The 20,265-nt window shown below is 38.2% G+C and overlaps 1 protein-coding gene across 1 annotated transcript in view; it reads left to right on the top strand.

The window, feature by feature from the left end:
- Positions 1–20,265, top strand: part of kel (kelch protein) — a 162,303-nt gene that overhangs the window by 13,830 nt on the left and 128,208 nt on the right. Inside the window, exon 2 of the mRNA XM_067138413.2 lies at positions 5,969–6,115. Coding sequence (XP_066994514.1) covers positions 5,969–6,115 — 147 coding nt within the window. The remainder of the gene's footprint in view (positions 1–5,968; positions 6,116–20,265) is intronic.

A 20,265-nucleotide genomic window follows, 5' to 3' on the forward strand; every position in this document is an offset into this window, starting at 1 on the left:
CCCCACTTAATCAGCTCATTCTTTCTAGCCGCCATTGTTGGTGCTTTGTCAAGAATGACTCCCTAACATTACAAACAATTTCCTGGGCCTGGCTCTTTAGTGGAGTACCGCGTCCGAAGGGCTTTCTTCTCTTGGGAGCTTCATCCTTAGACGTAGGCGTCGACACGACAGAATATCAAATTCACACAGGGCCTAAAATTAACCTACTATATTACTACCGAACGAAATATTAAACTAAGCTACTATATAAACTAGATCACCTGTTACACACTATTCACTGCAATACAACACGCTATATTATTAAAAATACCGAGCTTGATAGCTGCAGTCGCTTAAGTGCGGCCAGTATCCGGTATTCGGGAGATAGTAGGTTCGAACCCCACTGTTGGCAGCCCTGAAGATGGTCTTCCGTGGTTTCCCATTTTCACACCAGGCAAATGCTGGGGCTGTACCTTAAGGCCACGGCCACTTCCTTCCCACTCCTAGCCCTTTCCTGTCCCATCGTCGCCATAAGACATATCTGTGTCGGTGCGACGTAAAGCAACTAGCAAAAAAAAAAAACTATTAAAAATACTAAACAAATCATTTATAAACTCTACACTACGAAATATAAACAAACAACAACCTAGCACAAAGACACACAAAGACCGCAAAAAGAACTGAGCACAATACAGCACACAGCTGATAGCACGTGGCTACAGTAAACAACAAATCGACAACACTGCTAACCAGAATTGGAGTCTAACGCGCTCTGTCGGAGTGATCGGCTGCCTATGATTGGCTGTTGATTAATTCACTTACCCTCCGCCAAAAGGCAGCTCTTAAACGTTAAGTCGAAACTCATAATAACGGAACTATAGAAGTCTGTGCTGAGGCGCGATGTTGTCTGATGGAATGACTTTGACATCGGACAATCTCTTGAGCTCACACCGACGGAGAAACTAATAATACCAATATAAATGGTCCGTTATTGGACATTATAAATTTTCCAGCTAACTCATTCCTAGTTGCCAGCGTTTCTCCCTCGTGTTCTAGGTTGGGCTCCTCAGTTGGTACCTAGCACACCTACCATGACGCATGGCTAGTGCATACTGTGTAGGCTACTTCAAGCCACCGGCAGTGCCAATGCACTATGAGAGACCTTGTCTCACTACCAAAAATTGATGCCTACTATATAAACTGGCCTCCACAGTATGCACTAGCCATGCGTCTTGGTAGGTGTGCTAGGTACCAACTGACGAGCCCAACCTAGCACACGAGGGCGAAACGCTGGCAACCAGGAATGAGTTAGCTGGAAAATTTATAATGTCCAATAACGGACCATTTATATTGGTATTATAAATTTACTCATTCGGGACAAATATTTCAGATTCCCTATGGGAATCAACATCTATATCATCTGATGGCCAAGCAGGCATCAATTTTTGGTAGTGAGACAAGGTCTCTCATAGTGCATTAGCACTGCCGGTGGCTTCAAGTAGCCTACACAGTGGCCTCCACAGTATGCACTAGCCATGTGTCTTGGTAGGTGTGCTAGGTACCAACTGACGAGTCCAACCTAGCACACGAGGGCGAAACGCTGGCAACCAGGAATGAGTTAGCTGGAAAATTTATAATGTCCAATAACGGACCATTTATATTGGTATTATAAATTTACTCATTCGGGACAAATATTTCAGATTCCCTATGAGAATCAACATCTATATCAGGAGAAAGTAATAGTCGACCTGAGTGTTTCGTCCACCACTGCTGTATGTAATGAGGTGCGATGGTTTCTTTGTAAACTATGTATTTGTGATGATGTGGTTATGTATTACAGCACAATACAAAATTAATTCTCCTTCACTGTTATGGGCTCCTAATTCCTGTTCACCATGACATTGTTAGTATCCTTCCCTTGTTGATCTACATGGTCATTTAGATCTCCACCAATGAGTAGGTGTTCATTAAAGTCAGTGGATCGTAGGTGTGTATTGAGGCTGTCCCAGAATGAGTCCTTTTCCTTATCCAGGCACCCAGTTTGGGAGGGAGGGAGGGGTGTAGTATGAAACAACTCTTATCATGATAGTCCTGGTTTGTCTTGATTGAGATCAGTTGGTCATTGATGCGATTAACCTCAACAGCGCTATCACAAAGCTTTTCATGGACAACAATAGCTATGCAGTTTTGGTTTCATTTGCGCTCATAAAAAAGATTGTAGAAAGAGTGAGAAAATTGGAGAAATATGAACGACAGACTCTGCAACAACAAGGATATTTGGTGGATGTGATGTACCAGCATTGCAGTAATCCTTTTGGATCTAGTACGGCTAGTCAGTGGCACAGATGTAGGTCTATTCAGCAGACAATGATTGTACTTGCTGAATGATTGCATGTGATTTGAATATATGTTTATGTACCATTATGATCACTGTGAAAGCTGATTTACAGTAGAACCTTCATTATCCAAAATACTGTTTAACCAAAACGATTGGCAAAAAAAAATTGGTTAAATTACAAAAACGAACTAAAGAAGCATCATTTGTTATATTATCATGTATGTAAGTTGTGTTTCAAGCAAATGGAATACCTTTGTATGAAATAGAAAGCGAGTGAGGAAAGGAAAGTCCCCACTCTACCATGAACACTTGTACACAAGGTGGATGAGTAATGAAATGCATGGAATTTGACCTTGACTGCTGCCACACATGCCAACACAGATCACTTTAGCTCTCTCCTTTGTTGACATCAGTTGCGCGGTAATACAGTATCTGTTCGTGCGGTGGTGATCGAACATTTAAGTGAAGATTTCTTTTATTGTGCATCATGTCAGCCAAGCAGAAACAGGTCATGATAACGATAGAAGAAAAGTTGGAAGCAGAAGAATTAAAAATGGTGAGATTTTGCATCTACGGCAGCCAATTTTGGTGTTGGTGTTTCTACAGTTTCTGACTGATTGAAAATGAAAAATCAGTTTGAAGAGCATGAATAACAAATACCTAATAAGGAAACCTTGAAGATCTGTCAAAATGATAAATGAGGCCATGTTTTTATAGTTCATGCAAAGAGAGAGTAGTTACATTATCAGGACCATTTATTCAAGATAAAGCTAAGATGTTATCTGGAGTGATGGGTGAGGTGGGTAAAGAGTTTAAAGCCAGTGCAGGGTGGCTAGAAAAGTGGAAAAGTAGGTACGGCATGCATGAAGTAAATATTTGTGGGGAAAAGTTACCTGCCAATTAATTTCTACAAGGGTACAATAAAGATCAGACTTTGAGTGTGAATGAGATAGGTTTGAATTTTAAAATGTTACCCCTAAAATCTCTTGCTTCAAGAAATGAAAAGTGTGCTCCTGGGCACAAAATGAACAAACAAAGAGTGACAGTTTTGCTCTGCAGTAATGCTTCTGGAACTCACCGATTGTGGCCTGTGTGTATAGGAAAATAGGATATTTTGGCAAATGCTCTTCCTGTCTTTCACCAAAACCCAAAAGTTCCTGGATGTCCAATGCCTTGTTCACTGAATGGTTTAAAAATGGATTTGTCCCCGTTGTAGAGTCTTTTTTGAAGTCCAAAAACTTTTGCAGAAAAGCAGGGTTGTTAATCAATAATGCACCTACACACCCACAGAGTCTGTAGGATGATGACATCATTGTTCAGTTTTTATCCACAAATGTCACAAGTCTGATCCAGCCCCTAGACCAAAGTGTGATAGAATACTTCAAAGACACTATCGTCTGTTATTTCTTGGATACATGTTGCAAAAGACAAATGAATCAGAAAGTGTTCCTGAAATCCTGAAAAGCATCGATATGAAAAGTATGGTATACTGGTGTGCTCAGTCCTGGGATAAAGTACCGGTAAAGTCATCAGATGATGGAATAAACTTTTTTGGCAGGATTTTAATTGAGGATGACCCTGAGAAAGGCGAAAACCTTGCAGACCTAATTGTACAAATACTAGGATATTAAGAGATCAACAAAGGTGAAATAAGTGAATTGGTAAATGGTGATGACTATGAACTTGATTTCAATTACCGAGACATTATTGACATGGTACTCCATGAATCACGTGACAATGCAGCAGAAGACAAAGAAAGTGACATAAGCAGATAACACCAGCCATGTCACCGCAGGCAAGATATTCAGTGCCTTCGAGGTAAGAGTTTTAAATACAGTATCGGTTGGTAAAATTAGTCTACATAGAATACGAGTTTTCTCACAAAGTTTCTACATATTTTAAGGTAGCATTGTGATTTGTCGAAAGATGTGACAAAGCAAAGTCTTCTGATGTTCTGCTAATGAAATGGTGGCATGACATGCCGGCTAGCAAACAATGGGAAAAGAAAAACCAAAGAAAATACAAGACATTTTAGGAAAAAAAATATAGTTGGGCCTACTGTATATTTACAGTGCATACACTATCGAACATCGTTTTGTTTCATAAATACAGTTGAGAAGTTTGGGTTTCCAGTATTAAAATACTTTGTCAACAATGTATTAAATATATATAGCCAATTGTCTTCATTTGCTTTCATCTAAACCTTCAAAAAAATGATTCTTAACCTCTAAAAGTGACATTTCAATTATTATCTGAACCCCCCCCCCCCCCCCCCCGGTTTCAATAAACAGATGTTCTGTTGTATTAAATGAACTGGGCTATGACAAGGAAGTGTGCTGTCATCATGTTGAGTGAGATTATTGAAAATTATGGAAAGAAAATCAGCATGGAAAATAGGAAGAGTATGAAAGGAATTATAAGGGGACAGAAACTTGAAATTGTGCAAAGCTTCAAGTACTTGGGAAGTGATTGATGCAGGATACAGTGCTGGACATGGAGATCAGTTAAAGTATTCAACAGGTAAATGCATTCTACCAGCATGTGAGAAACCTGGTGTGATGGTAGGAAGTACTAATGCAGTGTAAAGAGGTGATGTATAATGCAGAATACTGGCAAATGTAGCAGAGATCTGGACATTAACAAAAAGATAGGAGTATAAAATCCAGGCTAATGAAATAAAATTTTTGAGAAGTATGATGGGAAAGACTAGAAAGGACAGACCAAGAAATGAGGACATAAGGAAGGAAATCTGTGTGGAAGAGATGGTTTGGACATGTTAGGGGGATGTAAGAGGGAAGGATGCTGAAGTGGACGATGGAGACGCAGATAAAAGGAAGGAGGACAAGAGAGAGACCCAGATTAAGGTGGTTGAAAATGATCAAGAATGGTATAATTAGAAGAAACGTGGATTAGAATGCAGTTAAGGAGGAACAATGGTGTTTGGATAGAGGAAGATGGAAAAGTTCCATAAACATGGATGAGGGAAAAGGATGATAATATGACCACTCTGAAAGGTGATCTGTTAAATGAACCTATTAATAGCAAATAATTGGTATAGGTATTTTTTAAAGCAACGGGAAACTACCTCACTCATCATTTCCCTAGTACGCCTCTTCAGTGATGCCTAGGCCATCTATGACAGCTGATGGCAGAGCTGTTGAGGATCCAACCAGCCTTAGGGCTGAAGACTGAACATACATACATTAACGTATTAAATGTTAGAAATATGTATTCATTTGTGCTCAAACTTATTGTTGTTCATACATCCAGCCAACAAGAATCTTATAATATTCTGTTAGCTTTTCAAAATAGAGTATGTGCACATTCAAATTACACAATAATGTCCCACATTGTGAAGAGCCATCTTTGATTTCTACACTAACATTTTATGAAAGGTCAGCAGTTGGCTCACATGAAAAACGTGACTTGTTTCTTCTGTTAAGAAGGGAATGAAGCAAGCTGACAAACTGTTAGAACATTTTACTGCTTTATAAAATTTCAGAACTACAAATTATGAGAACAAAAATCTTTTGTAACCCAATGAAGTTTTGTAAATAACATTTTTTTGTGATTATTTTGCATTTTCATGAAACCAGCCTCATCAGAGTTATATTTTTTGTTCTAAATGGATTTTCTATTTTCTCTTTCCAGTTGTCTTCTGCTGCGGTATGCAAGTCAAAACTCCTTGGATGAGAGCTCCCAGAAGCACATACCCTACTCCAGCACTAAGGAGAAACCCCCATATCGAAATCACCACCACACACACAGAGCTTTTGATGTCATGAATGTGATGCGCAAGTAAGTCTTCATCTTACTCTGAAATGGTAATGTGTGATATAAATATTTGCCCCGAATGAGTAAATTTATAATACAATATAGTTGGTCTGTTATTGTCCAGTAACACTGATGTTTGCTTGCACAATGTTTCTTTTCAGGGACCATAACTCACCATACATTGTTGTTGTGTTGTTTGAGTTGACAGGCCATAGACTGGTTTGATGCAGCCCTCCTTGCCACCCATCCTGTGCTAACATTTCATTTCTAAATAACTGCTGCATCCTACATGTGCTCTAATCTGCTTGCCATATTCATACCTTGATCTACCCCTACTGTTCTTACCCCCTACACTTCCCTCAAAAACCAACTGCATAAGTCCTGGATGTCTTAAGATGATCTGTCTATGTCTTCTTTTTTTCAAATTAAGCCACAACGATCTCCTCTCACCAATTCGATTCAGTATCTCTTCATTCGTGATTCGATCTATCCCTCTCACCTTCAGCATTCTTCTGTAACGCCACATTTCAAAAGCTTCTATTCTCTTTCTGAGCGAGTTATTGTCCATGTTTCACTTCCATACAATGCCAAGCTCCAAAAGAAAGTCTTCAAAAACTTTTTTTCTAATTCCTATATCAATGTTTGAAGGGACAACATTTATTTTCTTAAGAAGGGCCTTCCTTGCTTGTGCTAGCTTGCATTTTATGTCTTCCTTACTTCTGCCATCATTAGTTATTTTACTACCCAAGTAACAGTATTCATCCACTTCCTTTAAGACCATTTCCTAATCTAATATTTCCTGACTTTGTTTGACTGCACTCCATTACTTTTGTTTTGGACTTATTTTTTCATCTTGTACTTCTTACCCAAGACTTCGTCTATACCATTCAGCAATTTCTCGAGGTCTTCTGCAGTTTCAGATAAATAACAATATCAGTGGCAAATCTCAGGGTTTTGATTTCCTCTCCTTGGATTGTGATTCCCTTTCCAAATTATTCTTTGATTTCCTGTGCTGCCTGTTCTATATAAACATTGAAAAGGAAGGGGGACAAACTGCAGACTTGCCTCAGCCCTTTCTGGATTGCTGCTTCTCTTTCATAGTCCTCGATTCTTATCACTGCAGACTCATTTTTATATAGATTGTAGATAATTCTTCTTTCTCGGTACCTGATCCCGATCACCTTCAGAATCTCAAATAGCTTGGTCCAGTCAACATTATGAAATGCCTTTCCTAGATCTACGAACGCCATGTATGTGGGCTTGCCCTTTTTAATTCGATCCTCTAAGATCAGACGTAAAGTCAGGAATGCTTCACGTGTTCCTACATTTCTTCTGAATCCAAATAGTCTTCTCCCAACTCATTTTCAACTTATCTTGCCATTCTTCTGTAAATAATATGTGTTAGAATTTTGCAGGCATGAGAAACCAAACTAATGGTGAGGTAGTTTTCACACTTGTCAGCACCGTTTTTCTTGGGAATAGGTATAACAACATTCTGCCGAAAATCGGATACTACTTCTCCTGTCTCATACATCTTGCACACTAAATGGAATAACCTCGCTAAGCTGGTTTCTCCTAAAGCAGTCAGTAATTCGGAGGGAGCGTCATCAATCCCAGGTGCTTTGTTCCTATTTAGGTCTCTCAAAGCTCTGTCGAATTCTGATCTCAATATTGGGTCACCCATATCATGAGCATCAACAGCCTCTTCTTGTTCCAGAACCATTATTATCTATGTCCTTACCTTGATACAACTGTTGGATATGTTCCTGCGATCTTTCTGCCATGTCTTCTTTCTCTAGAAGTGATTTTCCATCTGAGCTCTTAATATTCATATACCTAGTTTTCTTTTCTCCAAAGGTTTCCTTGATTTTCCTCTATGCAGCATCTACCTTTCCTAGAACCATACTACTTTCAACTTCCTTGCACTTCTCCTTCAGCCATTCTTCCGTAGCTGCCCTGCACTTCCTATCCACTTCATTCTTTAAGCGCCTGTATTATCTGCCCTCTTCATTTTTTGCATTCTTGTATTTTTGTCGTTCATCTGTCAGGTAAATATCTTCTTGCATTATCCATTCATTCATTCTTAGTTAACTTCCTTTCTTCCTAACATCTATTCATGACCTCATTCTTCATGACTGTCCATTCTTCTTCTACTGTGTTTCCTTCAGTCTTTTCATTTAGTCCTTGTGCAACATGTTCAATGAAACAATCCTTCACACTCTTTTCTTTCAACTTGTCTGGATCCCATCTCACTGGATTCTTTCCCTTCTTCAATTTCTTCAACATCAGGCGGCATTTCATGACCAACAAGTTGTGATCAGAGTCCACGTTTTCTCCTGGGAAAGTTTTGCAATCCCAACACCTGGTTTCTGAATCTCTGCCTAATCATAATGAAGTCTATTTGATACCTTCCAGTGTCTCCAGATCTCTTCCATGTATACAGCTGTCGTTTGTGGTGTTTGAACCAAGTATTAGCAAGAATTAAATTGTGATTGGTGCAGAATTCAACCAGCTGACTTCCTCTTTCATTCCTTTGTCCCAATCCGAATTCTCCTACTGTATTACCTTCTCTTCCTTGGCCTACCACGGCATTCTATTCTTCCATCACAATTAGATTCTCTTCACCTTTTACATATTGTATTAAATCTTTTATCTCTTCATATATTCTTTTGATTTCCTCATCTGCTGAACTGGTAGGCATATATACTATTGTTGTGGGCATTGGTTTGGTGTCTGTCTTGACAACAATAATCCTTTCACTATGCTGGTCTTAGTAACTTACCCACTGCCCTACTTTATTATTCAGTATTAAACCAACTCCTGCATTTCCCCTGTTTGATTTTGTGTTAATAATTCTGTAGTCGTCTGACGAAAAATCCTGCCCTTTTAGTCAATGTACTTCACTTATACAAACTACATCTAACTTTTATCCATCTCCCTTTTCAGATTATCTAACCTACCACGACTATTCAAACTTCTAACATTCCATGCTCCAACTCGCAAAATGTTAGTATCCATCTTCTTGATAATCAACCCTTCTCGTGTAGTTCCCACCCAGAGATCTGAATGGAGGACTATTTTATCTCCGGAATATTTTACCCGGAAGGAAGCCATCATCAGTACATCATTCATACAGAGATGTCCTCGGGAGTTAGTTACAGATGTAGTTTCCTGTTGCTTTCAGCCATGCAACAGTATCAACACAGCTAAGCCATGTTGAGTATTAGTACAATGCCATATCAGTCAATCATCTAGACTGCTGCCCTTGTAACTTCTGAAAGGCTGCTACCCCCCATTCGACGAACCATTCGTTAGTCTGGTCTTTCGACAGTTACCCATCCAATATGGTTGCATGTGCGGTTCGGCTATCTGCTTCATTGGGACGCACAAGCCTTTCCACCGCGGCAAGGTCACATGGTTACAAGTAACTATTCTCATTTTGGTTCCGTATTGAAGTTGACGTATGTCTCAAGTATTATTACAATATTATAAGTCCACCTGTTCAATACAATACAGTATGATCCACTATTTCATATGGTCAAATATTTTTTATACATAATACATAAAAGTCAAAGGTACATGTTTCACCCTCCTTACGGGCATCATCAGCCTATATCAATCTTAAAAATAATACTTATACTTATAAATTATAGGTTAAAATGTTGAAAAATGGTTTCGTAAAACATTATACAATAACATCTAACATTATCATTGTTTTATTTTATGTTATTGTATAATGTTTTACGAAACCATTTTTCAACATTTTAACCTATAATTTATAAGTATAAGTATTATTTTTAAGATTGATATAGGCTGATGATGCCCGTAAGGAGGGTGAAACATGTACCTTTGACTTTTATGTATTATGTATAAAAAATATTTGACCATATGAAATAGTGGATCATACTGTATTGTATTGAACAGGTGGACTTATAATATTGTAATAATACTTGAGACAAAGGTCACATGGTTCGCAGGGGAGGCACCATACATTGTATCCACAAAGACGCACACGAAATGCTGTCCATTGGTACAGTTATTTATTCACATCTGTTTACAAATTAATCACACACATAACCTTAATCACTGCTGTCACAAACAAAACACTCACATCACAAACCGCCATTTTGACAATTGCCTATCACTGCATGTGGAGATTGCAACCTTAACACACAGTTGAAACAGATGACTGCTTAAAAGCATAAAAGCCAGTATCCAGTATTCGGGAGATAGTGGGTTCGAACCCCACTGTCGGCAGCCCTGAAGATGGTTTTCAGTGGTTTCCCATTTTCACACCAGGCCAATGCTGGGGCTGTACGCTTCCTTCCAACTCCTAGACCTTTCCTATTCCATCATCGCCATAAGACATGTATCTGTGTCGATGCGACGTAAAGCTGCTTGCAAAAAAAAAAAAAAAAAGTATTTTGCCTTAAAGTTTTCCATTTACGTCTGAAATTTTGTCATTTACTTTTGATATTTGATTACAAGTTTGTCATTCTGTTCCGTTAAGGTGGAGTTAACTCGTGAATCAACATCTGAGATTTTATCATTTAGTGCCTGCATCATGGTCATTAAGTTACAACACATTTTGGGAATATTTACCTCGTCTTCCGATGTTTCATTGGAATCTTTGTTGACTTTGATGAAAAACTTTTCGGGATCTTCTCCTTTTTCACGAGATCTTCCCGTAACCGTGCTTGTAGCGATTTCTTTTTCCAGTTCGTCGGGAGATTCCGATTGGTAAGTTCATCTTTGAACTGTTTCACGGACCTATTTTGTAGTATCACTTTTGTTTTGATCATTTTGCACTTACACTAGTCTTTACTCCTAAATTTTTGCGTCCTGTTCCACGGTCGCCAATTAACGTATCCACAAAGATGTACACGAAATGCTGTCAGTTGGTACAGTCATTAATTCACATCTTTTTACAAATTAAACACGCACACAACCTTAATCACTAATATCACCAAAAAAAAGAAAAACATTACAAACCACCATTTTGACAGTTGCCTATCACTGCACATGGAGATTGCAACCTTAAAACACAGTTGAAGCGATGACTGCTTAAAAGCATAAAAGGCAGTATCCAGTATTCGGGAGATAGTGGGTTCGAACCCCACTGTCGGCAGCCCTGAAAATGGTTTTCCGTGGTTTCCCATTTTCACACCAGGCAAATGCTGGGGCTGTACCTTAATTAAAGCCACGGCCGTTTCCTTCCCAGTCCTAGCTTTTTCCTGTCCCATAGTCGCCATGAGACCTATCTGTGTTGGTGCGACGTAAAGCCAATAACAAAAAAAAAAAAAAGAAAGCATGTCACAGCACGTGGTCTCAAGTATAACCTGTTAACTCATAACTCAACTCTACTGAACAATAACTCATCGTCCGTCAAGATTGCCTCCTTATATATATGCCTGACCAGGCTTCTAGAAAGATGAGTTACAAAAAATACCTACTCAAAAATTCTAGAATGCTTAATACGTAGATATAGTGTATGGAATATTCTCCATCGTTCTCATCTACCCAGTACCATTCTGGCCAATGTGTTTCTCAATATAGTAGTGTATTAAATATTATATATACAGGTAAGAATAAATTATATACAGGTTCTTACATTAATTGAACTGATGTAAATGTCTATATACAGTCCATGCTTCATGACATAACCTCACAAACAATGCGATCGTATCGTATGTACATATGATGTAATAATAATACAAATACTAACTGGATGTAAAACTTCATAGCATACATTACAAGTAATAATAATAATCATAATCGTAAAATAATAATAATCGTAAAATAATAATATAATTCAAGCTCATCACTTGCATTATTTACCCATGGATGAGAGAATATTGTTTTCAAGTTATATCTGTTTATCACACTTGCATCAACATTAACATACCAATGTAGTTGGTCCAATATTGGACATTATAAATTTTCCAATTAACTCATTCCTGGTTGCCAGCGTTTTGCCCCAGTGTGCTAAAATGGGCTCATCAGTTGGTAAATATTGTCCAGTAATGAACCAACTATATTGGTATTATAAATTTACTCATTCGGAACAAATATTTTTTCTATGTGACGTGATGGCGAGGCAAACATCAATTTTTGAAAACAAGACAAAGTCTCTCATAGAGCAGTGTCTCTGCCGGTGGCTCCAAGTAGCCTGTGCTGTGGCCTCCGCGGTATGCACTAGCCATGCATCGTGGTAGGTGTGCTATATACCAACTTATGAGCGCAATTTAGCACACTGGGGCAAAAACGCTGGCAACCAGGAATGAGTTAGCTGAAAAATTTATAATGTCCAATAACAGACCAACTACGTAGGTAGTTTGAAAAGTTCTCGGAATGTACTAGAATTAAGTATCTTACCTCGGTGGAACTGCTTTTATTTTTCAACATAGTCTCCCTCTAGACTAATGCATTTGGTACAGGGATGTTCCAATGCCTTGATCCCATCTCGAAAATGAGATTCCTCCAGGCCTGCAAAATACCTCTCCAATTCGGCCTGTCAGTTCTTCACTTGTAGAAAATCTCCGTCCACTGAGGAAAATTTTCAGCTTGGGGAATAGATGAAAGTCTGATGGTGCCAAATAAGGTGTATAAGGTGGATGTGGCAACAATTCGTACCCCAGTTCATGAAGTTTTGCCATGGCAATAACACTTGTGTGCAGCAGAGCGTTGTCCTGATGAAAGATGACCTTTTTCCTTGCCAAACCAGGCCTTGTTTCGCGTATCTTCTCCTGTAGTTGGTCTAGGAGGTTTGCATAGTATTGCCCCGTAATTGTTTGGCAAAAGTAGGAAGATAATCTATCAGCAGAATGCATTTTGCATCCCAGAAAACTGAGGCCATGACCTTTCCAGCCGAACGCACTGCCTTTGCTTTCTTTGGTGGTTGTGAATCAGCATGTTTTCACTGCTTTGACTGCTGTTTTGTCTCGTGGGTATAGTAGTGGACCCAAGTTTCATCTGTAGTCACAAACCGGCGCAAAAAATCTTGTTGGTTGCACTGAAAACGGGCCAGACTTTGTTCGGACATTTCCAATCTGGTGCGTTTATTATCCAATGTTAAGAGCCGCGGCACCCATCTTGTGAATAATTTTTTCGTACCTAATTCTTCGGTTAAAATATAATATACCCATTCAGAAGACATCCCTACAGCTTCAGCAATCTCCTGCACTTTCAGTTGACGATCCTCCATGACCATTTTTTGCACTTTTGCGATAAATTCTGGGGTCGTAACACTTTTCGGCCATCCACTACGCGGATCATCATCCAAGCTCTCCCGACCAAATTTAAACTCGCTGGTCCACTTGGCAACAGTTGAAAATGAAGGAGCAGAGTCCCCCAGTGTGTTCTGAAAGTCAGCATGAATTTCCTTTGCTTTCATACCTTTCTTTACAAAGTATTTAATCACTGCTCGAATCTCAGTTTATTCCATTGTCACAAATCACTACGCGGGAACAACAACAAAGAGTCGTCACTACCACACTCCTGCAGCTAGAGCACTGAAGCGCCACGTGTTCACTCACAAAGGATGTGTGATTATTGCGCGGAAACCTCGTTGCTCTAGCACTGACATCTAGCGGTGATTCGGAGAATTTTTCAAACCGTCCTCGTATATTGTTATGTTAATGTATGGCGTGTTATGGACCCTGAAAAGAAATATTGTGCGAACAAACATCGGTGTGCAATAATCGGTAATTTGGGAGGAGAATTTACGTGGTTGCCTCTCATCACCAGCCAGAGGATGTGTGACAACTGAGCGATATCATTGGTAGCTTCTCATTCAAGAATTGTGATTTGAATCCCTGTGAAAGTCATGTCCTTTTGGTAAACCATGTAAACCTTGCGGTCCCATAGCTGTGATTAAAATATCAAAAGTCAAGTAAAACGACAAGTTAGTTTGTTGGGCTGAGTAGCTCAGATGGTGCTGGCCTTCTGGTATTGGTTCAGTCTGGTGATGTTTGAAAGTGATCTGTGCATTTATCAGTATTTAAAGAATTCCTGTGTGACAAAATTCTTGCACCTTGAAATCTCTGAATACTGTAGAAATCATTAATGGAATGGGACATAAATCTGATAACATTACTACTACTACTACTTCTTTCAGTCTACAACTATCCACATCTGGTGATCGGGGATGGGTGACTAGTTGTAGTTTCCCTTAAAACAGTAATCACCACCATCATTGTCTAGTAAGCACTGTTGTAAAGAATTCTAGTCTAATGTAAGCAATTATCATACAAAGCGTAGCAGAAGGGAAATGAGGTGAAAGTGATTGAAGTTTATATACCTTTACCATGTGGATTCCTCTGCTCACTGCTTTTTGTAATGTAGCATTTTGTATCCCAGATATTATTATTATTATTATTATTATTATTATTATTATTATTATTATTATTATTATTATTATTATTATTCGAATAACCTTTTGTAGGTACAATAGATCAACTTTGGTTACTTTTCTTTGCATTTAACTTTCTTAGTTTCCAGAAAATGAAGTTTCTGAGAATGTTGTTCCTTTCCCTCTTGAGTCCATTTTCTTCCAGTTGTTAATTTCTTTCTTTCCTGAAATCCTGCCTTTCGTGTTACTTCTCTGAAACGTGTTCTGTTTTCTATTGTATCTATTTTAATTCCAGCGTTTTTCATATCCTTTTCAATTTCAATGAACCACGTTGGCTTGGATTTGTAACTGTTAAATAAGTTGAAGATTTGTTTTGTTAGTCTATTGTTATTCATTCTATAAACGTGTCCAAGAAACTGGAGTCTTCTTTTCCTCATTACAGTTGTCAGTTTTTCAACTTTTAAATATACTCTGTTTGATCATAGTCTAAATTCAGCATTGTTGTTTCTTATAGGTCCCAGTATTTTTTTCTCAAAATTCTTCTTTCATTTTTTCTAATTTTTTAAGATGCCCAGTTCTTGTAAGTTTAAGAGTTTATGCTGCATATAAAATTTCTGGCTGGGTCACTGTTTAATAATGTCTTAATTTCAAGTTCCAGGATAGAGATTTCTTATTGCATATATTTTTTGTCATATGAAACATCCTTTCCATTTTGTTTACTCTTATATTAATAGCTACCTTTTCTTTTGTGTTGTTTGTTCTTTTGTATTGTTTGTTATCCATTCTTCCAGGTATTTAACCTTTTCACTGCCAAGTTTTGATGACTGGGCGAGCGCTCTGGGCTGGGTTTTTTTTAAAAGGAAGGAGCACTTTTACAGATACATATTTACTGATACTGTTAATGGAATGCATATGGTATCATCCCCTTAGCCCAGTGGCCCAATACGGTGTCGGGGGTGAAGTGAGATTATATTTTACGCCATATTTTTACGGCCGGATGCCCTTCCTGATTTAAACATCAGTTGAGAAAATAATGAATATGAAATGAATGATGGTGAATGAAACTGGGTAGGGAAGTGGAAGGAATCTGCTATGGTTTATGAATAGGAACTGTCCCGACATTTGCTTGGGAGTACAAAAGGGAAACCACAGAAAAAAAAAAAGAAAACATTCTCAGGACAGCTGACTGTTGGTTTCAACCCACTGGCCTGCAGAGTGCAGAGCTTGGCTCCATAGCCGTAGCATGTTAATACACGCGGCTACTCCGCTCGGTGATTCTATTACTGAAATATAATATAAAATTGTTGATCCAAGAATTGGTAATATCAGAATCGTTTACATTCGGGGAAAAAATAATTTATCTGAGGAAGGGTGACAATTCCGCATGAGATTCATCGTTAATACGTTATCTTTCATTTTCCTGTAGTTCAGTATTGCCAGTTAGATATTCTCCATCTTCATTATCAAAATGTAGCTCTCCAGAATCGCTATTTATGAGGAAACATTCAATTTCTTTGTCAGCAAGAGATGAATATATACCTCAAGACGCCATGATGGCTACAGGTTAGTGGGAAAGATATTCCACTCTAGCGAAGCTGAAATAACACCAGAACGCTTTCAAAACACGCAAAATGGAGTGGCATATCTGCCGTACAGAACTTCTTTGAGCATTTCCACGGAATCTCAGAGCATGACACTATATCACAGAGATGAGCATGACACTATATCGCGTTCATTTGTGAGGTCGGTGAAGTACACGCTGCACCAAAATGTATATATACGGGTTTGGCGGATGAGGCACAGTGTTCAGTAACGTAATATATACAGGTTTGTCAGTGAATGGGTTAAAGCAGTCTGTCCGAGATATTATGTTATTGTTAATTGTGAAATTTTGAGGGGCATTAATGATGTTTGTCATGAACTTTGTTTTTTCAAATGATATATATATATATATTTTTTTTGCTAGTTGTTTTACGTCGCACCGACACAGATAGGTCTTATGGCGACGATGGGACAGGAAAGGGCTAGGAGTGGGAAGGAAGCGGGCGTGGCCTTAATTAAGGTACAGCCCCAGCATTTGCCTGGTGTGGAAATGGGAAAGCACGGAAAACCATTTTCAGGGCTGCCGACAGTGGGGTTTGAACCTACTATCTCCCGAATACTGGATACTGGCCGTACTTAAGCGACTGCAGCTATCGAGCTCGGTCAAATGATATTTGCAATCCTATTTTGGCCACTTTTTTCTGTAATTCCCGCATTTGTTCTTGAGCATTATCTAATGTGTCTGTAATTAGCGCCATGTTATCTGCAAAAGTTAAACAATCTATAATGATTTTATTCGGATTTCTTCCTAGTTGAACACCTTTAGTATTGATGGATTTCCTCCATTCTCAAACTACCTTCTCTAATGCACAATTGAAGAGTAGAGGACCGATAACAGTTAACAGTTAAAAGTAGCCAAATAGTTTGTTTCTGTGCCTAATTTTGTATGATTGTTGCTTAAACCAGGTTTCAGGATGCTCCGACTCATCCTTTGCACAATGTTGTAGACCCCTAGAATCCAAATGCCCACTTTTCATTTCCTTGGAAATGGGAGATTGGTTTCTACCTGGGATAAAGTCTCTTACAAAGTGCATATCCATAGTTGATTGTTTGATGGGTTAAGGGAACAAGTCCATTAAAACTTATACTCAAGGTTGTTAGCTCCGAGGAAAGATTTTCAGCCGCACCTCGGGTGAACAGACGCTGACAATTTAGCCGCTTGTTACAAGTCAGACGTGAAATGGATTTTGTTTTTTAGCTGTCTCTTCTGCTAGTTCCGCTATATTGAGATCCATTCCCTCTGCCTTCACTGCCGTTGAAATTAGCACCCTCCATATTTATAACCCCTGGAGGGTGGGTGTCTCAGTATTTTAAAGCCCCCAAGAATTGGGCTACCTGTTGGTCCACGGGTCCTAAGACCATCATAGCAGAAGTGCTAGGAACTCCCTATCCGCCACCTGGGGGAGCGCTCTGAAGAAGTCAGGTTAAAAGGAGAACAATAAAACTTTGATATCCACCTATTTAATACATTAAAGAAGTCAGGTTCCCCTGTGACTTATTGGAAGTTAACCCCACCCATAGAAGCTGAGGTTATTTACAGAGAGATAATTGTATGCTATTTTAATTTTTGTTTCTATTTAATTTGTTCAGAGAGGATGATTACCTAGCTGTACTTAAAAATCACCTCCACCTTGGTGGTGGTACAGGAAATGAAGGAGGTTACGTACAATGAGGCAAGGCTGCTGCTTAGCAAAGATTCAATAATATAGAAATCATATTACTTAAGCTATCGAAATCCTAAGTATAAATTGAAATTGTATGGAAACATTATTAATTAACAAGAGCCTAAAAAATGGCAGTAGTATAAACTATCCCTCTGTATCATCCACAGTCTGCTATAGTCTGTTTTCCTTTACTTCACCGTTGCTGTAAACAAAAGCTCGTGCCAGAAATTGAGATGATTATCAGATGTTCTTTATTGACTTCATTTACTCTCACGATATAGTTTTTTGTTTAACCGGGCATTTTGCTTTCACTTCTGTAAATAAATAACTACTAGCATATCCCACATAGAATATCTATGTGTTACACGTAGTACGATTAGAAAATTAAATTGTAAATTTTCCTGTGTATGTAGCAAATTTCCCCATGACAGACTTTTACTTTTGACTTTTTATTCTCTTTGAAAGTGCAAATAAGATTTTAAACGTAACTTATATTCTCATTCCATCCTAGCAATGTCGCAACATTCTACTTAATTATTTCATGGCAGTCACCATTAAAAGTTTTTCTAAACCTTCATGAGGTATGATGTCACTTGAAGCAGTGAATTGGTAATGAGTGGAAACAGCACAGAAATAGCTTGAAGATCAAGCAAAGTCAAACAGATGCTTATAGAGGGAGTTCCCCTGCTGGCCCCACTATGCTGACGTTCTTGTTGGTGTGGCTGAGTGAAAACTGTTGACTGCCACAAGCCTGGATTCATTTCCAGACCTCTTCTCAGTTGTTCATATGGAGTGAGGGCATATGACACTGTTGACGGTAATGTCATTTGTGTGTTGGATGAGGACATTTTAAGCATTGAGCCAGACCCCTTTGTGTTCTTTGACATGCTGACACCAGCTTTTATCCTCTTCCTACCTCATTATCATCAACCTACATTCAGATGCGCAGGTCGCCCAGGGGATTCAAATAGAAAAATGTACCAAGCAAGCTGAACATGTCCTCGGACACTCCCAGCACTAAATGCCATACACTAAATAAATAATGCATTGCGCATAAAAATGTCTACAACACCACCAGCACCCTGTCTACACTTTCTCTTTAGCACTGGCGCGGAAGTAGTAATACAATAGTGGGCAGGAAAAGGGAGGGCAATAAAATACTGAAAAATAACAAATACAGCACCACATAAATAAAATAAAAATTCAAGCAATTACAGAACACTTACCTTGAAAATCTTCATCTCTAAAATGTTAAGTGATACTGGAAGAGAACCCATTCCGCAAGAACAAAAGGGAATGCTACCATGGGGACAAATATTCTCAGAAATAATGTACATAAAAGAACAACAAAACCCCTTTTAAAGTGGAGAAGAGTAAATTTAATTAATAGAAAATTCAAATTTCAGGTGAAGAATGACATAATAAAATAAAAATAATACATATTAAGGTGAAAGTATCTCCATTAAATATTTTGTTTAATAATGGGATCCCATATTAGGTGTTTCTTAAATAAAGTTAATACAGTAAAACCAAATTTAATTATACTACAATAGTAAATTGTGAAAAGAGTTGCAGTTTTAGAACACAGAGTTTGAACTCAAGACGCTGTGAACTTAAAATGTGTCACAAATCATAACCGAACCACAAAATGTGCCACAAAATTGAACAAGGAAATGAGATTACAATATGAATAATTCGGTGAGATTCATCGCAGAAAAAATTGATTAATAAAATTTGTTACGTAACACAGCTTAGAGCGCCAACCAAAAGTACACACACATAACAATGGTAAGATAGCACATGGCCATCACTGTCCAAGTATGATGCTACTATTGCAGTTGCAAGAAGAAAATTAAAGAGTAAACCCCCCTGACAACAAGACACAAACGATGAGGGTCCAAGACATGATATAATAATGAAATAATATATAAGCAACAACAGTTCGAGCTTCACAAGCGGCTAGAATTTGAACACTTAGTGTACCCTTGAGTACCCCCGTTAAACTTTAAAAGGATCAACAAAATTAAAAGTTAATTGAAATAATAACAATAATCATAACTTAATAAAATGTTGTCTAAAAGTCTCAGTCAACACTTGAAGAAAATTAAGGAGAACCTGCTAAAAGGTTAATGTAGCATCTACCATTCAGGAAAAATTAGTGAAGTAAAATGATAGAACCTTAAAATCTGAAATTGATAAATAGAAATATTTAAGAACACCATTGAAGCTTCCTGTCTCCTTGGCTGTTTTTGAAAAAAGTATATGTAAAGTATACGAAGGTGAGGAAGAATTCAAGAACACCTTTTGAACACACTGTATTTAAAGCTTGCACATACCATTAGGCAAGTCTTCATGATGGGAAATTTTGTTATTTTTCACATTTTAAAGGCTGAAAACACTTGGAACACAAGAAAAATAGCTTGAGTCACACAAATAAGGATTCCTGCTTGTAGTATACACAGTTCCCAACCAACATACAGTGATAATCCAAACTGAAGAGGTGAAGAATAACTCAGTCATGTTAAAAGACTATCCCTTTTTATGCAGTTTGTTAAAAC

Source organism: Anabrus simplex, chromosome 1 (genome assembly GCF_040414725.1).
Source record: "Anabrus simplex isolate iqAnaSimp1 chromosome 1, ASM4041472v1, whole genome shotgun sequence".
Lineage (NCBI taxonomy): Eukaryota > Metazoa > Arthropoda > Insecta > Orthoptera > Tettigoniidae > Anabrus > Anabrus simplex.